This window comes from Oncorhynchus gorbuscha, linkage group LG15 (genome assembly GCF_021184085.1).
Source record: "Oncorhynchus gorbuscha isolate QuinsamMale2020 ecotype Even-year linkage group LG15, OgorEven_v1.0, whole genome shotgun sequence".
In the NCBI taxonomy this organism is placed as follows: Eukaryota; Metazoa; Chordata; class Actinopteri; order Salmoniformes; family Salmonidae; genus Oncorhynchus; species Oncorhynchus gorbuscha.
The window spans coordinates 46461859-46482684 of NC_060187.1; the positions used below are offsets into that span (position 1 = coordinate 46461859).

The 20826-nt window shown below is 40.5% G+C and overlaps 3 protein-coding genes across 6 annotated transcripts in view; 1 reads left to right on the plus strand and 2 right to left on the minus strand.

Annotated features, from left to right (window-relative positions):
- Positions 1 to 1663: 1663 nt before the first annotated feature.
- On the minus strand, positions 1664 to 7001 carry LOC123997947 (T-cell acute lymphocytic leukemia protein 1 homolog). Of its 2 annotated transcripts, none has more exons than XM_046302697.1 (4): positions 6869 to 7001; positions 4687 to 5101; positions 3980 to 4077; positions 1664 to 3482 (listed from the first exon to the last, which is right to left on the minus strand). In XM_046302697.1, exons 1-4 carry the CDS (start codon positions 6930 to 6932, stop codon positions 3016 to 3018), a joined length of 1044 nt encoding a protein of 347 aa, XP_046158653.1. In that variant the 5' UTR covers positions 6933 to 7001; the 3' UTR covers positions 1664 to 3015. The 2 variants fall into 2 exon arrangements, with proteins under 2 accessions (XP_046158653.1, XP_046158652.1); XM_046302696.1 differs by having other exon boundaries at positions 4687 to 5332; positions 6869 to 6980.
- Positions 7002 to 13862: 6861 nt separating this feature from the next.
- Positions 13863 to 18139, minus strand: LOC123996386 (chemokine XC receptor 1-like). The gene is made up of 2 exons (XM_046299776.1): positions 18087 to 18139; positions 13863 to 17789 (listed from the first exon to the last, which is right to left on the minus strand). The coding sequence occupies exon 2, from the start codon at positions 17773 to 17775 to the stop codon at positions 16762 to 16764; it is 1014 nt and encodes a 337-aa protein (XP_046155732.1). The 5' UTR covers positions 17776 to 17789; positions 18087 to 18139; the 3' UTR covers positions 13863 to 16761.
- Positions 18140 to 19445: 1306 nt separating this feature from the next.
- The window catches only part of LOC123997394 (FYVE and coiled-coil domain-containing protein 1-like), a 65760-nt gene continuing 64379 nt past the window's right edge, over positions 19446 to 20826 (plus strand). For all 3 annotated transcript variants that reach the window (XR_006832111.1, XM_046301571.1, XM_046301572.1), the window contains exon 1: positions 19446 to 19570. The gene's annotated coding sequence lies outside the window, so the exon portion shown is untranslated. The remainder of the gene's footprint in view (positions 19571 to 20826) is intronic.

The following is a 20826-nucleotide window of genomic DNA, read 5'->3' on the forward strand; positions in this document are numbered from 1 at the left end:
ATAGACCTGTGTTTGTTGTGTCCCGGAAAGTGGAGTTGCACCTAATGTAGCCGCATTAAACCTCACAATAACAAGTCCTTGAGGTGTCCCTAAGGGAACAACACATCAGCACCTCTATAGACAGCCTTTCACAGAAACAATACTGACTAATCACTGAAGCATCCCTCTCACCAAACTCTCCCTTTACCTTCCAAGGCGTTTCACAGAGGAACACATCCCAGTCCTTCACGCCACCTCAAGTCAGGCTAATGTTGTGTTCACAATTGCTGTAAATACACTGCTGATGTAATACCTCTCCCTCACCGTGTGTTTGTCATTACCTTCTTTACGGCCGGTTCCCTGGACACAGATTAAACCTAGTGCTGGACAAAAACATGTTTTTATTTCAATGGAAAATCTCCATTGGGAAAGGAGGATATCTAGTAAGTTGTACAACTGAATACCTTCAACTGACATGTGTCTTCCCCATTTATTGAAAGTGCATTTAAGTAGAGGACCAGTATTAATCTGGGTTTTTAGTGTGCAGTATGAGGTGAATGAAGTCCTACTTATTGAATAAGCTAACAAAGATCATTTTTATGACTGAGTGTACAAAACATAAGGAACACCTTCCTAATCTTGAGTTGCACCCCTGCACTTGAATTAAGCTGATAACTAATGATATTTGACTAGTCACTTTCAAATATTGTACAAATATTCCTAATATTGAGTTGCACCCCCTTGCGTTGCCCTCAGAACAGTCTTAATTCGTCGGGGCATGGACTACAAGGTGTCAAACGTTCCACAGGCATGCTGGCCCGCGGTGAACAATGCTTCCCACAGTTGTGTCAAGTTGGCTGGATGTCCTTTGGGTGGTGGACCATTCTTGATACACACGGGAAAACTGTTGAGTGTGAAACGTAGCATAGACTGAGGTGGGAACTGGTGATGTGCCAGTGTTTCACACGCACCCCTTCATTCGCTAAGGGACCAGTAACCCAACCTCACGGTCTCCGCTGACGGCTTTTTCATTGGCTGTGATCCTTATCGGTCATCAGCTCCAACTCTCCGCCCCAGTGCCCCCTCAAATACCTTCTAGCTCAAACTGGCCACTCTATCTCTAGGACTACCTCAATCTAATACGGGGATAATAACAATCGTGTTCAATTCATATGGTGGGAACATGGAGACTACATTGTACTCATTGCATCTCATCTAAGAGGCATCGCTCCAGATCGATTGTGGGGTCTGTCTGTGGATCGATTATTCAATTATGATGGTCATATTTAGGGATGGGAATTTGAAATGCTGGGAACTGCCCTAAAAATGTGTTGGAATTCTCATGGCATTTTTTTATGGACAGTTACAGGGGTTGGGGTCCATTTCTAAAATCCCCCCGAAATTCCCTTTAATTAAATGTCATCGTCATTCTTTTTATCTCTATTTGATTAAACTTTGAAATAAATAAAACAAATTGAATTATTGGACTTGGATTGTACCTGCCATTGCAATATCAACATGTCTTTGATTACAACCTACTGCATACACAGACAGTCTACCTTTAAAAAACTGGAAGCATCTACTGGTGATGGGAGTTTTACTGTCATTTCTATAGACTCGCATCTTTAATTGATGATTAAGAAATATTACATAGAAATTTGAATACACGATGAGCAAAACAGTATATTTTTCCCCTAATTTTTATTTTGTGGTATATAAAATTTGAGATATAACATTGAATATATTTATAGATGTCTCCATAATCACCTTAACAGCAACAGTTTTTTTCCTTACTAAATATCACATAAAAAAGAATATCCCTTTTTTTGTTTGACACATCGAAGACGTAAAGGTACCATTTCTGGTTACTCAATAGTCTGCTGAAATAGCAGACGTACATAATGTCAAATACAGTGGTAAAACACTTGATTAATGTTATGAATAAAAGAGAAATTTAAGAAGTGAATGTGAAAACATCAACTCAATGTACCATGGTCACAATGAAAGAAGCAGTGCAAAAATGGCACGTTTCATTGTTCAATACAAATGTACAGGTCTGTTTTTATGCACATTTGTACCTCTTACGTTGCAAGATACAAAGATATTATATTGTTATTTTGTTCTATTATTGGACAGGCATCATGCCCTTGTGTGTGTGTGTGTGTCATGTGCATGTCATACTAATATGCTATCCATATTATTCCATCCAGAAATGGCAACAGTTTGACCTCAATTAAATTTTGTATGGTAAATATTGTAACCATATGGTTTATGTGAATATCACATTAACAAGTACACTTTCAAACGTTTTGTTGTTCTCCCAACATTAACATTGACAGCAACACAGATCTCCCACTTGTTAAAAACAATTATCAGTTATCTCACTGCAAAACTGTGTGTTTGGGGATAAACTGTGTGTTTGGGGATAAACTGTGTTATCCAACAACTTATGACGTGGTGTTCAAGAAAAATGTTACTGGAAATCAGGTCGAAATACTATTATTTGATAACTCCAAATTTGAGTTACGAAAAGAACAAAAGAACTGACATTAGAGGGCTCTAAGATGAAAATAAATCACTTAAATTTAGTACAGTCCATAGTACTTAAGAACAAAATTCTCATTGTCGTTGAAAGAGTCAAACACTGTACCTAAACAAACTTTGATCTCAGGCAAGAAAAGGTACCATTATGAGATTCATGCTGTTTTTGGAAATTCCCTTAATTGTTTTTCGATATTATGTTCTGAGTTACATTTTAGGTCTGTCATGACTTCCAATCCATCACCTGCTTACAACAGCAGTTGGGACAAAGCCTTTATGTTCCACCAGAGAACATACCCACCTCTGGAAAAGCCAACGACAGACAGGGCCATTGAGGGAAACAGGAATTAGAGAAAGATCAAATTTGTACACAGCATGAAATGTATCGCCATCGGAACCATCCTATCGATGCCCATTCACTCCAGGTTGGTAGAAAATTGCCAAGCTCCTCCATCTCACATTCTCTGTTCTTCTCCCCATAAAGAAAACGTAGAGTCATCTCTGATTCTGATTTTGTTCGTCAATGTGGAGTCCAGAGTGATGATGGAGGCCTCTGGAGGTGGGCCTTCGGGACCCTATAGACAAATCCTGGTCATCGGTGTAGCTGTCGGGACTACCGTCCCCGTCCAGAAGACTCCCGCAACTGGAGTTGCTGGGCGACAGCATTCCCTGGAGGAGCTCTTCCCGGACCAGGCCCTCCCCTCGGGCCTCGTGGGTCCGCGCCCCCACAATACCACCGCTGTCGCCGGCCTCCAACACACCTTCCTGGTCGTCCAGGAGCTTGGCCAGGAAGTTTATGTACTTCATGGCCAGTCGGAGGATCTCGTTCTTGGAGAGCTTTTTGTCGGGCGGGTGGGTGGGGATGAGCTGGCGGAGGTCAGCGAAGGCACCATTCACATTCTGCTGGCGCCAGCGCTCACGACTGTTGGTGAATATCCGCCTTACGATTTTGGGCTGTGAGCCTGAGAGGGAGAGGAGGATAGGTATTCTGATCATGTCTGATTTATACACCTGTATACACCAGTAGTATGTAGAAATCAGATGTGTTAGAGTTGACCTGGAACAAAAGCCATTGGAACACAGGAGTGATGGTTACTGTTAATGGGCCTCTGTAAGCCTATGTACATATTAAAAATCAGCCATTTCCAGCTACAATAGTCATTTAAAACATTAACAATGTCTACCCTGTATTTCTGATCAATTTGATGTTATTTTAATGGACAATTTATTTATTTATTTTCAAAAACATGGACATTTCTAAGTGACCCCAAACTTTTGAGTGTGTGTGTGTGTGTGTGTGTGTGTGTGTGTGTGTGTGTGTGTGTGTGTGTGTGTGTGTGTGTGTGTGTGTGTGTGTGTGTGTGTGTGTGTGTGTGTGTGTGTGTGTGTGTGTGTGTGTGTGTGTGTGTGTGTGTGTGTGTGCATTTTGTATAAGTATAAAAAATCTATATGATCTTACCATTACCATCGTTGATTTCAATCTCATAGGGCGCTGGTCGACGTTTAATCCGATGGCTGGGATACATGCCATACTGTTCCATCTCCCCACCGTAGCCACTGCAGGAAGATAGTGTGAATTAGTCAAATTACAAATTCCCTCTACAAATATATAGGCCTATATTCACTGGCCACAGATGTCAGTTCAACATCTAGGTTTGAATTATATTTGGTTTAGATGTCAACTAACGTGAAATCAACAAAACATGTCGCCATGTCACTGGGTTTAGTTTAAATGTTGGGTAAAAAAGATTACATTTAGCAAATTCAATGAGTTGTCCCACGTTGATTCAACGCGATTTTTGGTTGAAATTATGTGGAAACAATGTTGATTCAACTCGTGTATTTTTGGCTATATGTCGACTATTTTATTCTGGTGATTTTGTTGAATTAAATGATGACAGGTAGGCCGAATGTATACCAAATTAAAGACTTTATGTAATAATAATAGGCCTAATAATATGAATAATAATATGATGATGATGATTATGAAAACAAAGTCTGAAAATTGAAATAGCGATGCACATTTCAGTCCTAAAAGTAGAATAGGCTACATCAATCAAAATATGACAGATGAACAGTGCATGCACTGACGCATGACACAAACTTGTCCATGAAAAATCACATTATTATGACATGTACATTTTCCAAAGGAATGGCTTGCCTTACCTGTTCATAGTAGCGAGCGGTTGAGCAAAGTTACTGTACAGCATCGCTCGTGCAGGTAGAGAGAACCCAGGTTGACTCAACTGCACCATTCGAGTTTCGCTCAACAACGGGCCCCGGGAAGGCAGTGTCAGTTGAATAGGAGGTCTGCACAGCTCGGTGGTCTGTATCCTGTGATTGCCGTCTGCCGTCAGCTCCCTAGCTTTTATGTCCACGAGCCCTCCTCTTCTGGCCAACTCGATCACCGGCACTTCCTTTTTTTGTTCGCTGTGGTACGCCGTTTCCTTGGTAACTGCATTAAAGAGGATAGTCCCGTTGCAGCGCTCCCCCGGGACACGATCCCTCTCAGCGGAGTTCGCCGACGCCGCTTCCTGTGTCTCACCACCAGCCTCGCACCCCTCCCCACTTACACGACCTGCTATGGAAGTCGTCATGCTGTCGTGATGTGGAGACTTGCATTCCTTGCCCATAGGACTGAGCTGCCCAACTTCTGGTTTCAGTTTTTCCATCATTTCCGCGGTTATTTGATAGATTAGACCGTGCGTAAATATATCTTAAATTGTGAAAGTGCATTTGCTTAATGCCATCGACGGATGCCTCCGCATCGAAACGATCTCTTTCATCCGCCGATATTAATCCTTGATGTCACCTGCAAAAAATAAAGCTTTTATGCTTTTTATGTATGAATAAAAAAAATCTAACGAATAAAATACAAAAAATGCAGAGTACGTGCGACACTGGAAAGACCCAGAGATCTAAAATGGTAGGCCTACAGTCAATCCCGTGCGCGGCAAATCATCAACCAACTCTGCAGGCAGACCTGTGTATTCTGCCCGGCGCTCTCTCTGCATCATTGAGGGTGGGTACATATACTGTCAATGTTTATAACTACGAACGCACTGTTGCGCTACTGCTTCCCTTGTCAATACGGCTTTTAAACCAATGAAGTGTTCGGACTGCACTCTTGCGGTCCATCACATGGGAAAATCACATCCCTTCATGGCTAATAATTTCGAGGATATTATCAGAGCCAATGCCTTTCTTTGTGATTTGTGTTGTTGTTTTTACAATTGTTGGCCTATTTCTTTGCCTCTTGTTAAAAGAGTTTGCCTTGGTTCTAAATTCACGATTTCCCAATATTGCTTCTGTCCAACGGACGTCGTGCAGTTAAACGGAAGCGTTATCTCTGCGTGGAAATCAATACAATTGATTGCCCTTCACTGTATCATTATCGTTATATAACATACTCACATTAATATAAGTGAAATGATAACCTCTGTCACTCGGGGGCCTGTTTTTCCAATTGATTTCATAATTCTTCGTTCATTGATTTGTCTTTTTTCATGTGTTTTTTATTGGATTAGTTCTGTTCTTAGCCTACTTTGTTGCGTGTTCATGATTTGAGTTTCAAAATAATCAGTTCCTTGCTCCTCAGTAAAGTTCTTACGTCAAGTGAAAAGGGAACTGGTGTCGTTTTTTTCACCACCACTGTGGGAATAGTTTTTGGGCTACAGCTTGTAGGGCACGTAAAATGAAATGGAATAAGAGTGCGTTTTGCGTCGTTTATTTATGAGCCTACTGTGGCTTTGAAACCTTGAACCTTAATTGAGCCACAGTCCGCAGAACGTTGTGCATCGCCAACCTTATCATTCTATAAAATGTGTAGGTACACTAGGCCATCACACATTTTTACAAAAATATTGCGGTAGGCTACATCATTTTCTGTTTCACAATAGCCTATGGAGATATAATAGCCGAATGCATAGCTAACTTATATTTAAAATAGATTTGTTGTTCATTGTTGCAAAATAAAATGATCACCCATAAATTAATCTTAGCCTCTCGGCTAGCATTCCCTGAGTGTGTAGGCTAGTCCTGTTTGATTTAAATGAAAGCGTCGATAGACTGAGGACATTTTATCAAAACGAAAAAATATTTGACTATATCGAATCTTTGTCCATGTTTCGTGTTCAATCCCATTTTATTGGTAGATAAAAACGAATGCTAATTCTATAGGCTTAACGGATGTGTTTCACTTCACCGAGCAAACAAACGTCAACCCGAAATAGGAACGGCCAGTGATCAACAATGTTCCAACTATCTATTCACATTATCAATAACATGGCCATAAATCGACAACAACATATGTGACTTGATCAGGCCTATTTAGGTGTGTTGTCCTTACCATAGCCGGAGTGTTGTTGATCGAGTAGCCTATGTGCGGAGCCATTTTGTCGAGGGTAATCCATGTCTGATGTTTTAGATTGACTGAAGTGCTGCGTGGAAACTGGAAGTGAGGTCTATATAATTCCACATCACGTCCAGTGCGCCACTTAGTATGGGGAGCGAGCGGAACACAGGCGCAATGTGGTGAGGAGAGATAAGGGCACGCAGTTGCGGCCACTCCATATTCGATAAGCCCCTAAAACCATTATTTATTAAATTATTCATTATTATTTGGCTTTTTATCCTGGGCAAGCGCGAGGAAAAACTATTGTCTTATATTGTGAATGGATATGCACTGACATAGACCTATAACGGGAGATTTTAAGGGATACAAACCCATGTTTATTACAGCAGGTGCATGCCTTGTAAAATGCTCCAAGTCTTAGTTCAAGAGCAATGGAGCGTATTTAAATCATATCAGTTGGGATGTTGACCTGAGAAAAATACCATTAGGCATATGTATTTGTTTTGACTAATATTTGAACCTTTTATGAAGGAGAATGAATAAACAGCAAATTCTCAAGTTTTTGATGAATGCATTTGAATTAATGAATGCGACATGTAAGTAAAATGAATACCATTGGGCTATTGAATGTATTTCCGATCGTTTTATATCGTGCAACAATGATAATTAAGTAGTTTAATACTTTGTCATTTGGGTCAAACTCATATGTTAATGCATTTGACAACACTCGGAACACAATTATCTCCCCGTTTTTTGGGCCATTCAAATAGGCGTATTCAATATTCACCCAAGATAGGTTTGCATGAAAAACCAAACAACAGTATCAATTGTATCAACAATATCAATTGAAGCAGCACAGCCTACCGGGTATAGTCTACATCACTTTTATAATTATCATCATTAGCCTGATTAGCTGCATGGCTATACAATGAACGTCCTATAGCCTAAATTAAATAAACATAGACCCACATAAGAGGAAAATAGGTAAATCGTATAAATTATCAGACACCTTTAATCCTCTCTTGCTTTGTTATTTTTGCAGTGGATTGGATCGATCGCGTAGGGATGCCTTGAGAGACTTGGCAGAATTTGGTGTAAAGCTCAAAGGACCACCTTGCAGACAGAGATAAGACGGCCTGCAGGTTCATCCGTCAAAGCGGGAGGTGAGACACCCAATATTCTCAGAGACGCAATGTTTGGTGCTATTTTAAGTCTACATGTGTCCTTTAGGCCTACCAGTTTCGATCCCTTCTTTCAAAGTAGGGGATTGAGGGTAAATGATGGGGTTCTCAAAGACATGCCACAATTAAATCAATAATCTTTTATCAGTAGACCTCTAGTGAACAAAACACACATCTAAATGGCTAAATATATCCTATATGTGTGAGACCGCTTGGAAGATATATTTTTTCTAGCAAATTGGCAAATTAGCCTATGTCAGATATTCACAAGCTTACTGACTTTTAGGCCTGATGGTGGAAAAAAATAAAACTGCTGAAATTATTTCCTTTTGTCATTAATTCTTTGTCAAAGCAGCTCCCTCTGTCACGACCATAGATATGGTCATTGCTCACGACCAACATCCTGTCAGTGAAGACCAGCGTGGCAGAAGAGGCATAATCCTGATTTTGCTTATGCAGGAAAATAAAACAAAGACGTGATTTATCAAAAATGGTATAATATAGTTATTGTCAACCTCAAATATGGTCATATAATCATAAATACAGTTTACAAGATTTATATAGGTTATTGTTATAAATAGCTTCTAAATATATGTAAACAGACCATACATTTAATATTTTTGGAAAGCTGAGTCTGCTATTATATGATCAAATATCAGTAGCCTACTTGTTGCACATACAACTTGTCAAAGTCCTATCATCTGCATTGTTTGAATGGAATGTTGTCAGTTCATTTGAAAAATCAATGGAATCATACATCTAAAACTGGCTAGCTAGCTAACAAACATACAGTGCAGATAAATTCTTCAAATTCATTTTTTACACAAGATATTTTACACTATCTTATCACAGCACTGGCAAACCATGGTTTTCCAACTCTCTGACCAAGATGGATGACCTTAATTCCATCATAAGACGGCTCGTGGCTATTCTAGTATTCTAATTCCACCTCCAGGCTAGGTTTTGAAACTTTTTCATATTTCTATCTGTAATATACTAAAGACATGCATGTGAAATGCATTTTTTGTGAATATATATATATTTTTAAATCTAGAATAAAATATTTACAACATATCAACAATTTCCTCTGGGCAAGTCTGGAGAATATACTGTATATATAAGGATAACCACATGAAAGTAGTTGAATGTAGATGCTTCTTTAAGCAGAGAGAAATTAGTTGGCGTGTGGGAAGAGTCTGACTTTTTGGAAATGGCAGTTAAAGACAAGTACACTTAATTTAGACGAAAAAACATCTATTTAGACGCAATCCCCATCCTTTCAAAGTAAGTTACTAAATCGCCCAGTTTATAACACACTCAATGAAATGGGCTAATCAATTATATCGAATTGAATGTAGGGAGCTGCATGTTCAGCTTCAAACTTGGACAACTGCAGCAGGCAATCTTTATATACATTGTACTTCCTCATTTTATGAGGTGGTGTTGACTGGGAGGACCTGTGACACGGTGATACAATAGACAGCCACGTGGTGAAGTGCATTTTGTTATAAAGAAAATAAGCTTTCTGATAATGCATTTCACAACCAAGATGACATCCAGTACTGGGTATTTTTTAATACAACTTTTTACAAGACTCACATTACCGTTGTTGATGAAGCCATTTGTGTCATCAGGGCAGTAACTCGGGTAAAGCTAATTCCACAGCCCAAAGTCATAAATCCCTCCTATTTCAAGAATTTATTTATCTTAAAATATGATTTTAAACCCAACCCTAACCTTAGCCACACTACTAAAATTGACCTTTGTTTTCATCCATTTATACTTATAGCCAATTTTTACTTTGTCTCTGGGAACTAGTGGAAACCCTAATTCTATGCTTTACAGGTGGAGACAGACTGTAGCTCCAGATTGGATTAGATTCACTGTATTATGCCGAGTTCGCATGCTAGTCGAAACTAAGAAACTCGGAAATATCTGACTTGCTGATTCGTTGAAAATGGCAAATTTCCGAGTTCCGACTAACACGTGAACACTGCATTAGCCAGACTCAGACATGAGTTAGCCACCACCATTGCTGCATCCATTGTTTAGTTTTGCCCTAGACAATACAGAATACACTTGTATGAGCTATGAACTAGCCTGCCTTGCTAGCATTATCCAATGATAATTAAGCAGTAAGGCCCAGGGGGTGTGGTATATGGCAAATATACCACGACGCAAAGTGGAGTGCTGGATACAGCCCTTAGCCGTGGTATATTGGCCATATAACACAAACCCCAGAGGTGCCTTGTTGTTGTTACAAGCTGGTTAGCAACGTCATTAGAGCAGTAATTATAAATGTTTTGTCATACCTGTGGTATACGATCTGATATACCATACCTGTCAGTCAAAAAGTATTCAGGGCTCAAACCACTCAGTTTATAATATTACATAGCCCAGGGCTCTAATGCTGACCTTTTTTACATAGAGCGACGTGTGCGCCTAAATTGGAAAAGGCACACACAAAGAAATGTAGGAGCACAATAAAAAATATTTGAGGTATTATTAAAGCTAGAATCCTTAATTTGTCTAGGCGCACTGGTGTCCCTAAATTAAAATCCCAGGTTGCACTGCAAAATATTTAAGAGTAAGAGTAAATGGTTGCACTGTAGAGCCCTGCAGCAGTATCTAGACAATACACAATAAGTGTGTATAAGCTACGACCTAACTAAGTTATAATGACCTAGCTATGCTAACATTAACTAATGTTAGCTAGCCTGCATCGCTTTATCAAAAGATAGCTAGCTACCTACATAACCAGCATAAACATTATCTAACGTTGCCCAGCGTCTCCGGGTTAGGGGAAGGTTTGGCCGGGGGGGTTTACTTGGTTCATTGTGCTCTAGCGACTCCTTGTGGCAGGCCGGGTGCCTCCGGGCTGACCCGGTTGCCAGTTGAACGATGTTTCCTCCAACACATTTGTGCTGCTGGCTTCCGGGTTAAGCTGGTGGGTGTTAAGGAGCGAGGTTAGGCGGGTCATGTTTCGGAGGACGCATTACTTCACATTCGCCTCTCCCGAGCCCAATGGGGAGTTGCAGCGATGAGACAATTGAATCGCAATTGGATATCAGGAAGAAGGGGGTAAAAATAAATATATATATATATATATATAATATATATATATCAAAAAATTATAATACCTGAATTATACTGCAATGGTGATATTAACAACTTGTTTCCCAACAGTATAATAAAATAGCAACCGCTAACTTGTCGCTAAATTATCAATAGTTTCTGCTTAGTTTAGCCACACAGATAGAACACACACTTTTGGCTTAGCAGCTGCCTGGCAAGCTAGCTAGCATGGTAATGGTATAGTAACATTACAGTAACTCTAGCATTCATTTTCATAGGTAATAGAACTGTCAAAGTTGGTGAGATCTAAAATATCATGCAATCTGCTAACATTACCAAGGTTAAGTTATTGCTCATTGTAGTAAATGCTATTCGGCTAGCTAAGTTTGTTTGCTAGCTTTGTAAACAGCTTACAGTACAGTCATGCATATAATTTGGTAATGTTACAGTAACATTCACTTTCAATGGAGGCAGCTATCAGAGTTAGTGTCAACTGAATTTCTTTTGACTAGCTAGGTAGAATTATGCCAGCTAATGCGTTGCTGTCCAGGAGACAAACTTCTGCCTTGTCATAAACATTTTCGATTGAACCTTTATTTAACTACATTACATTTACATTACATTTAAGTCATTTAGCAGACGCTCTTATCCAGAGCGACTTACAAATTGGTGCATTCACCTTATGACATCCAGTGGAACAGTCACTTTACAATAGTGCATCTAAATCTTAAAGGGGGGGGGGGGGGGGGGTGAGAGGGATACTTATCCTATCCTAGGTATTCCTTGAAGAGGTGGGGTTTCAGGTGTCTCCGGAAGGTGGTGATTGACTCCGCTGTCCTGGCGTCGTGAGGGAGTTTGTTCCACCATTGGGGGGGCCAGAGCAGCGAACAGTTTTGACTGTAGGCAAGTCAGTCAAGAACAAATTCTTATACAATGCCGGCCTCCTCCACGCAAATCCGGACAAAGCTGGGTCAATTGTGTGCCGCCCTATGGGACTCCCAATCACGGCCGGATGTGATACAGCCTGGATTCGACCCAGGTACTATAGCGACGCCTCTTGCACTGAGATGCAGTGTCTTAGGCCGCTGTGCCACTCGGGAGCCCATGTCTAGCCAATGCTTATGTTACCTACAGTATATAGCCTAAGTTCATATCTAAGTATTTGTTTATGAATTCAAATCAGTCAGTCCATGATGATAGCCTAGCTGATAATAGCCAAAGTTGACTAACTTGCCATTATCCTTAATTGGCCTGTTGGTTTCAGATGTCGAAAAAGCCCCATAAGCCCCAAAGGCCCCATAAGGGAGTGGATGTCCCGCTTGCGGACATTTGCCACCACAGGGGTTTGGCCCTCCAATGCGGGCAACAGGCCAGCTCTGAGGCAGAAGTGGTGTGACCTCTCCAAAAGTATGTATTATGCCGAGATATTGGCAAAACATGCATAGGCCTATGACATTTGAACTCTGTGTTCATCTAGAAAAACATACCGTGTTACTAGAAATACCTGTCATTAAATGTATTCTGTTACCACTAATGAACAGCAACTGTATTATAATATACGGCCATCAAATTGTCATTGCATATTGTAACAAAGAGAGTATATGCACGGTCAAAGTCCCAAGCTGTGATCTTGTCAACCAATCACAACAGGTTAAGGAAAGGTCCAGAGAGAGCCAGAGTGCATCACCCCTTGACTCCCGGTTTCTGGTGTAGGGCATGGTTAGTGGGGTGAGCTGTTTGATAGTGCTGTGTGATGGGGAAGTCACTAGTGTGGGGGAATTCCTAACGCAGGCTTTCCTTATGTATTGTTACAGATAGAGAATTGACCAATGCAGGTCCTTGCTCGCTCTGCTCCGGGGACTTCAGAGATGTCTGTGGATTTCATCCCTTGGAGGTACAATTAAATCAAGCTTACAGGCTAAAACCACATGTACTCTCTTTTACTGAAATTACTACACTGTAGTGCTGTCTCTGTATATTACTCCCTTTTAAGCAGGTCTCTACCAGTGGACCTACTGGTCCAGCACCGACAACATCGCCAGCGCCTGCGTCTGAGTTAGCGGTTCAGACTCCTCCACTGAGGATTGTAATTGAGCTTGTTGTCAACATTACATTTTTTTGTCACATTATTTTCCCTCAACTACTACAGCTCTGCTGCCATGATAGCACACTGATTCAGACCCAGGAGGTTGGGGGACATTTTAATTGGAGGGGACGGGCTTGTAGTGATGACTGGCGCAGAATCAGTGGAATGGTATGAAACACACAGTTTGTGTTTGATGCCCTTCCATTAGCGCCGTTCCAGGCATTATTATGGGTCATCCTCCCCTCAGCAGCCCCCACTGGATTCAAATAGTCGGATTGAATCGAGCTCTAGAACATCCAGATGGAGATTTTTTTCGGCTGTTTGCATGAATGTTGTCATATGTTTGGATCCTGTCCCTCACTAAGAATCAGTCAGTTGCCATACCCACTTGTGGGTGTGAATGTTACTGTAACGTTACCATTTATTTTGCATGGCTGTACTGTAAGCTGTTTACATAGCTAGCAAACGTTAGCTAGATAGCTAACAAACTTAGCTAGCTGAATAGCATTTACGACAATGAGCAATAACTTGGTAATGTTAGCGTATTGCATGATACTTTAGATCTCACCAACTTTGACAGTTCTATTACCTATGAAAATGAATGCTAGAGTTACTGTAATGTTACTGTACCATTAACATGCAATGAACCTTGGGCCCCTAGGGTCTGTGTGTGTGTGTGTGGAATATTCTCCTAACCCTCAGAAAACTGGACACATGAATGTAGTTGCAAGGTCCCATAAAAAGCGCCTAGTACATTAATGTTGTATATTCTGAGAACATTGTAATCACGTTCTAGATAAGTTCTACTCGGCATGCTGAAAATGTTCTCAGAAGGTTTTGGCTAACATAGATAGAATGTTCCCAAAAACGAACGGAAAACTGGACACTCAAACATTACAATACAAAAACCTTCTCTCTCCCTAGAAGTGTTAGCATGGCTAGCGGTTGCTATTTAAATAATACTGTTGGAAAACAAGTTGGCTCTACAGTTCATTCTCGATCGTGCACTCTCTGGACATCGCACATGTTTCTTAGTGGTTGGTTGGCTGAGTCAGCCAACGATGGAGGGGCGCGATGCTTTTGGCTGTGTTATTCTTTCTAAGAAGGAGAAGCTTTACATGATTGGCTTATGATACATGGACGGTGATTGGACATGTTTGCAACGCCAGGATATTGGGTTTGATTCCTGGGACCACCCTTTTGTAAAAATGGACCCATGCATAAGTCGACTCGCTTTGGAAAAAAGCATCCGCTAAATGGCATATATTATAATTTATATATTAGGCTGAGAGTTTTTTTCTCTGGCTGAGTCATATCGAAGACTGACAAATGGGACCCAATGCGTCTCTGCTTGGCACTGCGATATACCCACTTCCTGTCCAGGGGGTGTACTTGTACATCAAGCTGCCTTACGCTACAGAAACAGGAGATCTGCTCCTATGAGACATTCCAGCTCGTACAAGGCAAGGCTACTTACTACAAGGCTACTGAACTAGCCCACTTGATTCACCCATTCAAGGGCTTGATGATTAATTGACAAGTTGAATTAGGTGTGCTAGCTGTGAAATAGTTCAAATAGGCTACATGGACGGTTTAAAACACCCCGACCTAGGCTACATGGATGTGAATTCTTATGTTATGCTTTAACATCCTCTGCTGGTAATTTGCTGTCATCACAAGAAAATATATATTCTGCATTCACATAGGATTTATGTATATTTTTCCATAAAAATGTTTTGGCCCAAACAGGCCCATTTTTAACACATTATTGCCCGCACATGCCTTTTATACCTCCCATGTGATAGTAATGGTGTGCGGATGTGGTTGGGCGCCCATTTTAATAAACCCATTGAACATACACCATCAAAAAGAAATCCATTATTAATTCATTTTAGGCAGGTCCTAAGAAACATAAGAGGAATAAAATGTTTTTTTTCCAAAAGAATAGAATGCCATATTTTGAGTTGAATTAGGTTACTGCCAAGTGAATTAAATCGTTAATTATGTTTGTTCTTTAAACAGACAACACCTACACCGATCACAGTTAACACACATATTTTGTAGTAACAATATAATGGAATATAACAGAATAAAATACAATATTTTCCCCACGCAATTTGTGTCACGGGAAAGTGTGGAACCCCTGTTATAAAAAAAGGTGATAATTTGAAACAGAGACCAAGCCCACGCTTTTTTAAAACCAAGTTTCATCTCTTTCCTACCCTCACTCCACTTTGTTAGGGAGCGGGCGTTAGGATCATGCATTGTGAGAGTATCTTCATCATGATACCCATACAAAATAATAGCAATCCTATTTTTAAAATCATGCAAGTCTCTTGATCATATTTCATAACCTCCTCCTGCTTTTGGAGTTTCGATCAAGCAAAAATATTTGGCCTACGCTTGATTTGGGATTCATTATTGCATGCTAAATGTTTCTGATCAGTGGTTGCAACCTGGTCTAAGAGCATTTCGTATTATTATGTATGTAAATCTGAGATGAGCTATTTAGTATGATATGTTACATTTGGTATGGTTACACAAGACATATGGTTATTTAACCCTTTAATCTCCCTTATCATCGCTTATGTCCAACCACCCTGAACACGCCCAATCTCTAGACTCGGAGGCTAAGCAGCGCTGGACTTGGTTAGTAGGCTATTTGGATGGGAGACCGGCTTGGTATATACTATATATCAGGGTGCATATTCATATAGTAGAGGAGTGCTGATCCAGGACCAGTTCTTCCTTTTAGATCATAATAATTACATGGGGGGGGGTCAACTGAACCTGGGTCAGCATCGTTGGCCGGGGTAGGCCATCATTATAAATAAGAATGTTCTTCACTGACTTTCCTAGTTAAATAAAGGTGAAATCAAATCAATAAAATAACATTTAAAAAGCATTCTGAGATGCTTCATGAATATGGGCCCGTTTGCTGTGAACCCCTCAAGCTCAACTCTGGACGTCGAAGCCAGTGCCCCTGTATTTTTGTATTGTTCACCTCTAATCAGGGATTCAGACCAGGGACACCAGATGTGTGCAATGTAGTGATCAGGTAGAACAAAAAAAACAGCAGGCTCTGAACCTCACAGGGAAAAGAATTGAGGACTCTGCTGTAAACCTTCTTATTGTTTCTTTCCCCAGCAGAGGGCATTGGAACCCTAGCTGAAGCTATGATCTACTCTACATCCCCATATTTGAAGAAGTAATTAGGAATTTGTCCTCTTCTGTATCTATCCTAATATCCACTGTAGTACACACACTGTAAAAAGGGTTCAGATCAATAATAACTATTTGAAAAGTACTTTTGATACGTTATACAAATACACCAGGCAAAGTATTTTAACCCTTGTTAAAATACCAATAGTGGGATTAACAATAGAATGAAAAGAACAAGACAAAATGACAATGATAATAAGTAATGGAAATAAAATATGAAAAAGTAACATTCTAAATGTATTGAAAAAGCAAAGAGGTTCATTTTACAATTGATCATGGTTGGACTGCTCAGTCCATGGTGCTCTGAAACTTCAAGAGCCAGACTAATACATGGATCCCCTTGAGGGAACATGAGTCACTCCCATCGGTTGTGAATCTACGGTGCTTCGGCGACTGCAAAGTCTCTGCAGAATAACCTTCAAGTGATTTCTGAACTTGATCCCAACAAATGCGTAGAAGACAGGGTTGAGACAGCAGTGGGAGAAAGCAATGAGTCGACACACGTAGAACCCATAGTCGAGCTTCATGCTGACCTCACAATCGTTGAAAGGTGCTACGGAGTAGTCGGTCAACAACCTCAGAAATATAACCACGTTGTAAGGTGCCCAGCCAAGGAAAAATACTGCCACGATACTAAAGATCAGTTTCACGGTACGATTCCTCATGTGTGACCTTGACTTGAAGATTGCCTCCAATATTCTTACGTAGCAGAAACCCATAACTGCAAAAGCAGCCAAGAAGAAGACGTTCTGTTGGTATGTGCTCACTTTCCTCCACATTGGAACGCCGTATTCACAATGCAAATGTTTTTTTCTCTCGTGGGGATTCTCTTGGACAGAGCTGAAAATCAAAGCGGGGACGGCCAAACCAAAACTGATCGCCCAGATGATGAGAGAGACGGTGACCCCGTAGCAGCCCCTCCGGGAGCCGTGGTCGGACAGAGGATGCACCACGGCCAGGTAGCGGTGGATCGTCATGATGGTCAGGAACAAAACGCTGCTGTAGAAGCCTGCGTAGAAGACAAAGGTCACAGTCTTGCAGAGGAACCAGCCAAAGGTCCAGCCCCAGATGTGGTAGGCTGCCCAGAAGGGCAGACCAAAGGTGAACACCAGGTCAGATAGGGCCAAGTTGAGAATGAAGATGTTGGTGAGAGACTTGAGGTTCTCGTACTTGGCCAGGATGGCCAGGACCAGGATGTTGCCCGCTAGACTCAGGATGGTCACCACAGAGAAGAAGGCAGGGGTGGCGATGGAGCCAAACTTGACAACACCTTCCTTGTTACAGACCTCATCTATATAGTCGTCATCATAAGTGATGTTTGTTTCGTAATATCCCATGGTCAGGTTGGAAGCTGGAAAAGAAAAATGCTAATTGAATTTTCAATTACTTCTTCATGCGTGTCCCTCTTTTAAAAACTGCAACACAAATCTCAAAATGACTTAACAATTTGCCTACAACTACAATTACAGAAATGTTAAAAAATGTATACAAAAATGAATGAGGAAGAAGTCATGGAAGCATCTGAAACTGAAACAATTCAAATGTAACAACAGTCTTTTGGTATTGATCTATATCTTGGTTTGGCTAAAACTCTAGAGTCAAGTTTGAAGGATTAGGCTCAATAAATGATTTACAAGATCAAACTTACCTGTTGTGTCTGTTCTTTCAGCTTAGCTTGATGGCCTCACGTTCACATGTGCACAATGATACGAGGACCGTTGAGGTGTGATGTCGCTAAGGTAACAAAATAATCAGGTTTCTATTCCTCCTAGTTTGTTCCGGTGTACCTTTTTTGGAGCAAACATGAAATATCCTACAGTCTTAATTGCACTGCCGAAGGTATTTCCATTCTACGTAGGCGTGCAGTACATGAAAAACAAAAATATTTTTCATCTGTGGTTTAACTCAACAGGTTTACAACCAACCAATAAAGTAACTGTGCCATCAAAATACGTGCAGTAGGTTAGCTGTACAAATACAATATCTAGTTGAAATATGTGTACTGTATCGTGTAGCATGTTACAATTAGGCTATCACCTGCTTTTGTTTTATAAAACAAACGTTCCTTTTTTAATTATTTTTTTAACATAAAACACTTTCTTGTTCTTATTTTCTTCTTCTTCTTCTTCACTAAAGCCTATTTATTTTCTTACAAATCCTGCCTATATGACTGTGGGACAGTCCTGACAAATAAACCAGATATTCAAATCAAATCAAAATGTATTTGTCACATACACATGGTTAGCACATGTTAATGCGAGTGTAGAGAAATGCTTGTGCTTCTAGTTCTGACCATGCATTAATATCTAACAAGTAATCTAACCTAACAATTTCACAACAACTACCTTATACACACAAGTGTTAAGGAATGAATAAGAATATGTGCATAAAAATATATGAATGAGTGATGGCCGAATAGCATAGGCAAGATGCAGTAGATGGAGTACAGTATATACATATGAGATGAGTAATGTAGGATATGTAAACATATAAAGTGGCATTGTTTAAAGTGGCTAGTGATACATTTATTACATCAATTTTTCCAGTATTAAGGTGGCTAGAGTTGAGACAGTATGTTGGCAGCAGTCAACATACTGGCAGCAGAGGATCGCGTCTGTGTAATATTCATATGTGTAAACATACATTTTATACAAAGTGTGGAAAACAAGACAGTCTGGGCCTGCAGCCTTGTGAGGGTTAACACGTTTAAATGTTTTACTCATGTTGGCTGCAGTGAAGGAGAGCCAGCAGGGTTTGTTAGCGGCCGTGTCAGTGACACTGTATTGTCCTCAAAGCGAGCAAATAAGTTATTTAGTCTGTCTGGGAGCAAGACATCGTGGTCCGCGACGGGGCTGGTTTTTCTTTTGTCGTCCTGATTGACTGTAGACCCTGCCACATACATCTCGTGTCTGAGCCGTTGAATTCCTACTGTGGTCACATGATTTGACTGTTTAACTTGTAATACTCTACAACCAAACTATAGCCTACATAACGAACCCTCGTGTCCTGGTCCTGTTTCTCGCATTGTAAGTGGTTTAGCTACTTGTCAATCCAGTTATTGTTTCCGCCCCACATTGCAAGGCTGCGTATGGATGGTAACTTTCTGGATTTTCATGGATCGCCAAGTTTAAAGTACGTTTCTCTCTTAAATAATCAATGTCTATTTGTTGATATGAATATCAATGTGTCTTATGCAACTTCACTTCGAATGACAACTGATTTGGGGCTATATGCATACCAAGCATACTACACTCACGCGCGGTCACTTTGGATATCGATAATAACAACATTAGGCTAAATGTATCCTCTCTGAGTGGAACATATTTTTATCCTCATGGCTGAAACAAAATTGTGGCCATCGCAAACTGTTGCGTAAGGACGGGAAACATCGAAAGGCGAAAACATTGTGCTTTCAGTAGACCTTTAAACATGTACTTATCACTGAAAGTAGGTTATTTCGCACACGAAATCCCATCAACACGAGATACATGATCAATCGATTGCAGTAGCGTGTGCGAGACAAACAAATGCCGCGTTCACCTACTAGTCGGAACGAGGAAACTGAAATGTCCGACATGCTAACTGGATGTTGTTATATTTGTGCTGCGTTCAACTACTTATCAAATTGGAAATGGCGTGTTTCCTAGTTCAGATTAGCGCTTGTCCTCGGCAAAGGCTCAGCTCTGACTGTTGCTCTGACTTGTTGCTCTGACTGTTGCTCTGACTGTTGCTCTGACTGTTGCTGACTGTTGCTCTGACTGACTGTTGCTCTGACTGTTGCTCTGACTGTTGCTCTGACTGTTGCTCTGACTGGGCATGTGTCAACATGGTGTATTTGCAGTAGTCAGAATGGATCTCTATTTAATAAAATATCTCGATTTGTCGCGAACTTCAAAATACTTCACCCTGGGGATCGAACTTGATCATAATAAACTAATTTTTAGAGCCCAGAATTATTTCTGGGACGTTTTGGCGATCAGAATTGAAATATGCTTTCTTGGGCATACCAGTGTTATTGGCACCGCTCGTTTGCTACGCAGTAGCCGACCAGTTTAGCTCGTGACTTGATCCAGACCGGACAGGGGCCTGCGCCCTATCCTTAACTCTTCAAATAAAATGAAATGTTATTTGTCACATGCTTCGTAAACAACAGGCGGAGAACTAACAGTGGGAATGCGTAGGCTACTTTTCAGTGATACATATTAAATGGAGCCCAATGCTGAGAGGAAAGAGGGGGGATAGACTGCGGGCTGTTTTGTTTAATTGTGTTATGTTTTTCTCTTTTCTTTTGTTTCTTTATTTAACTATTTGTACACGTTTCATTTCTTTACATACTTACACACAACACCTCATGTATGCACTCTATAAACAGCCTACAACTTAGATCA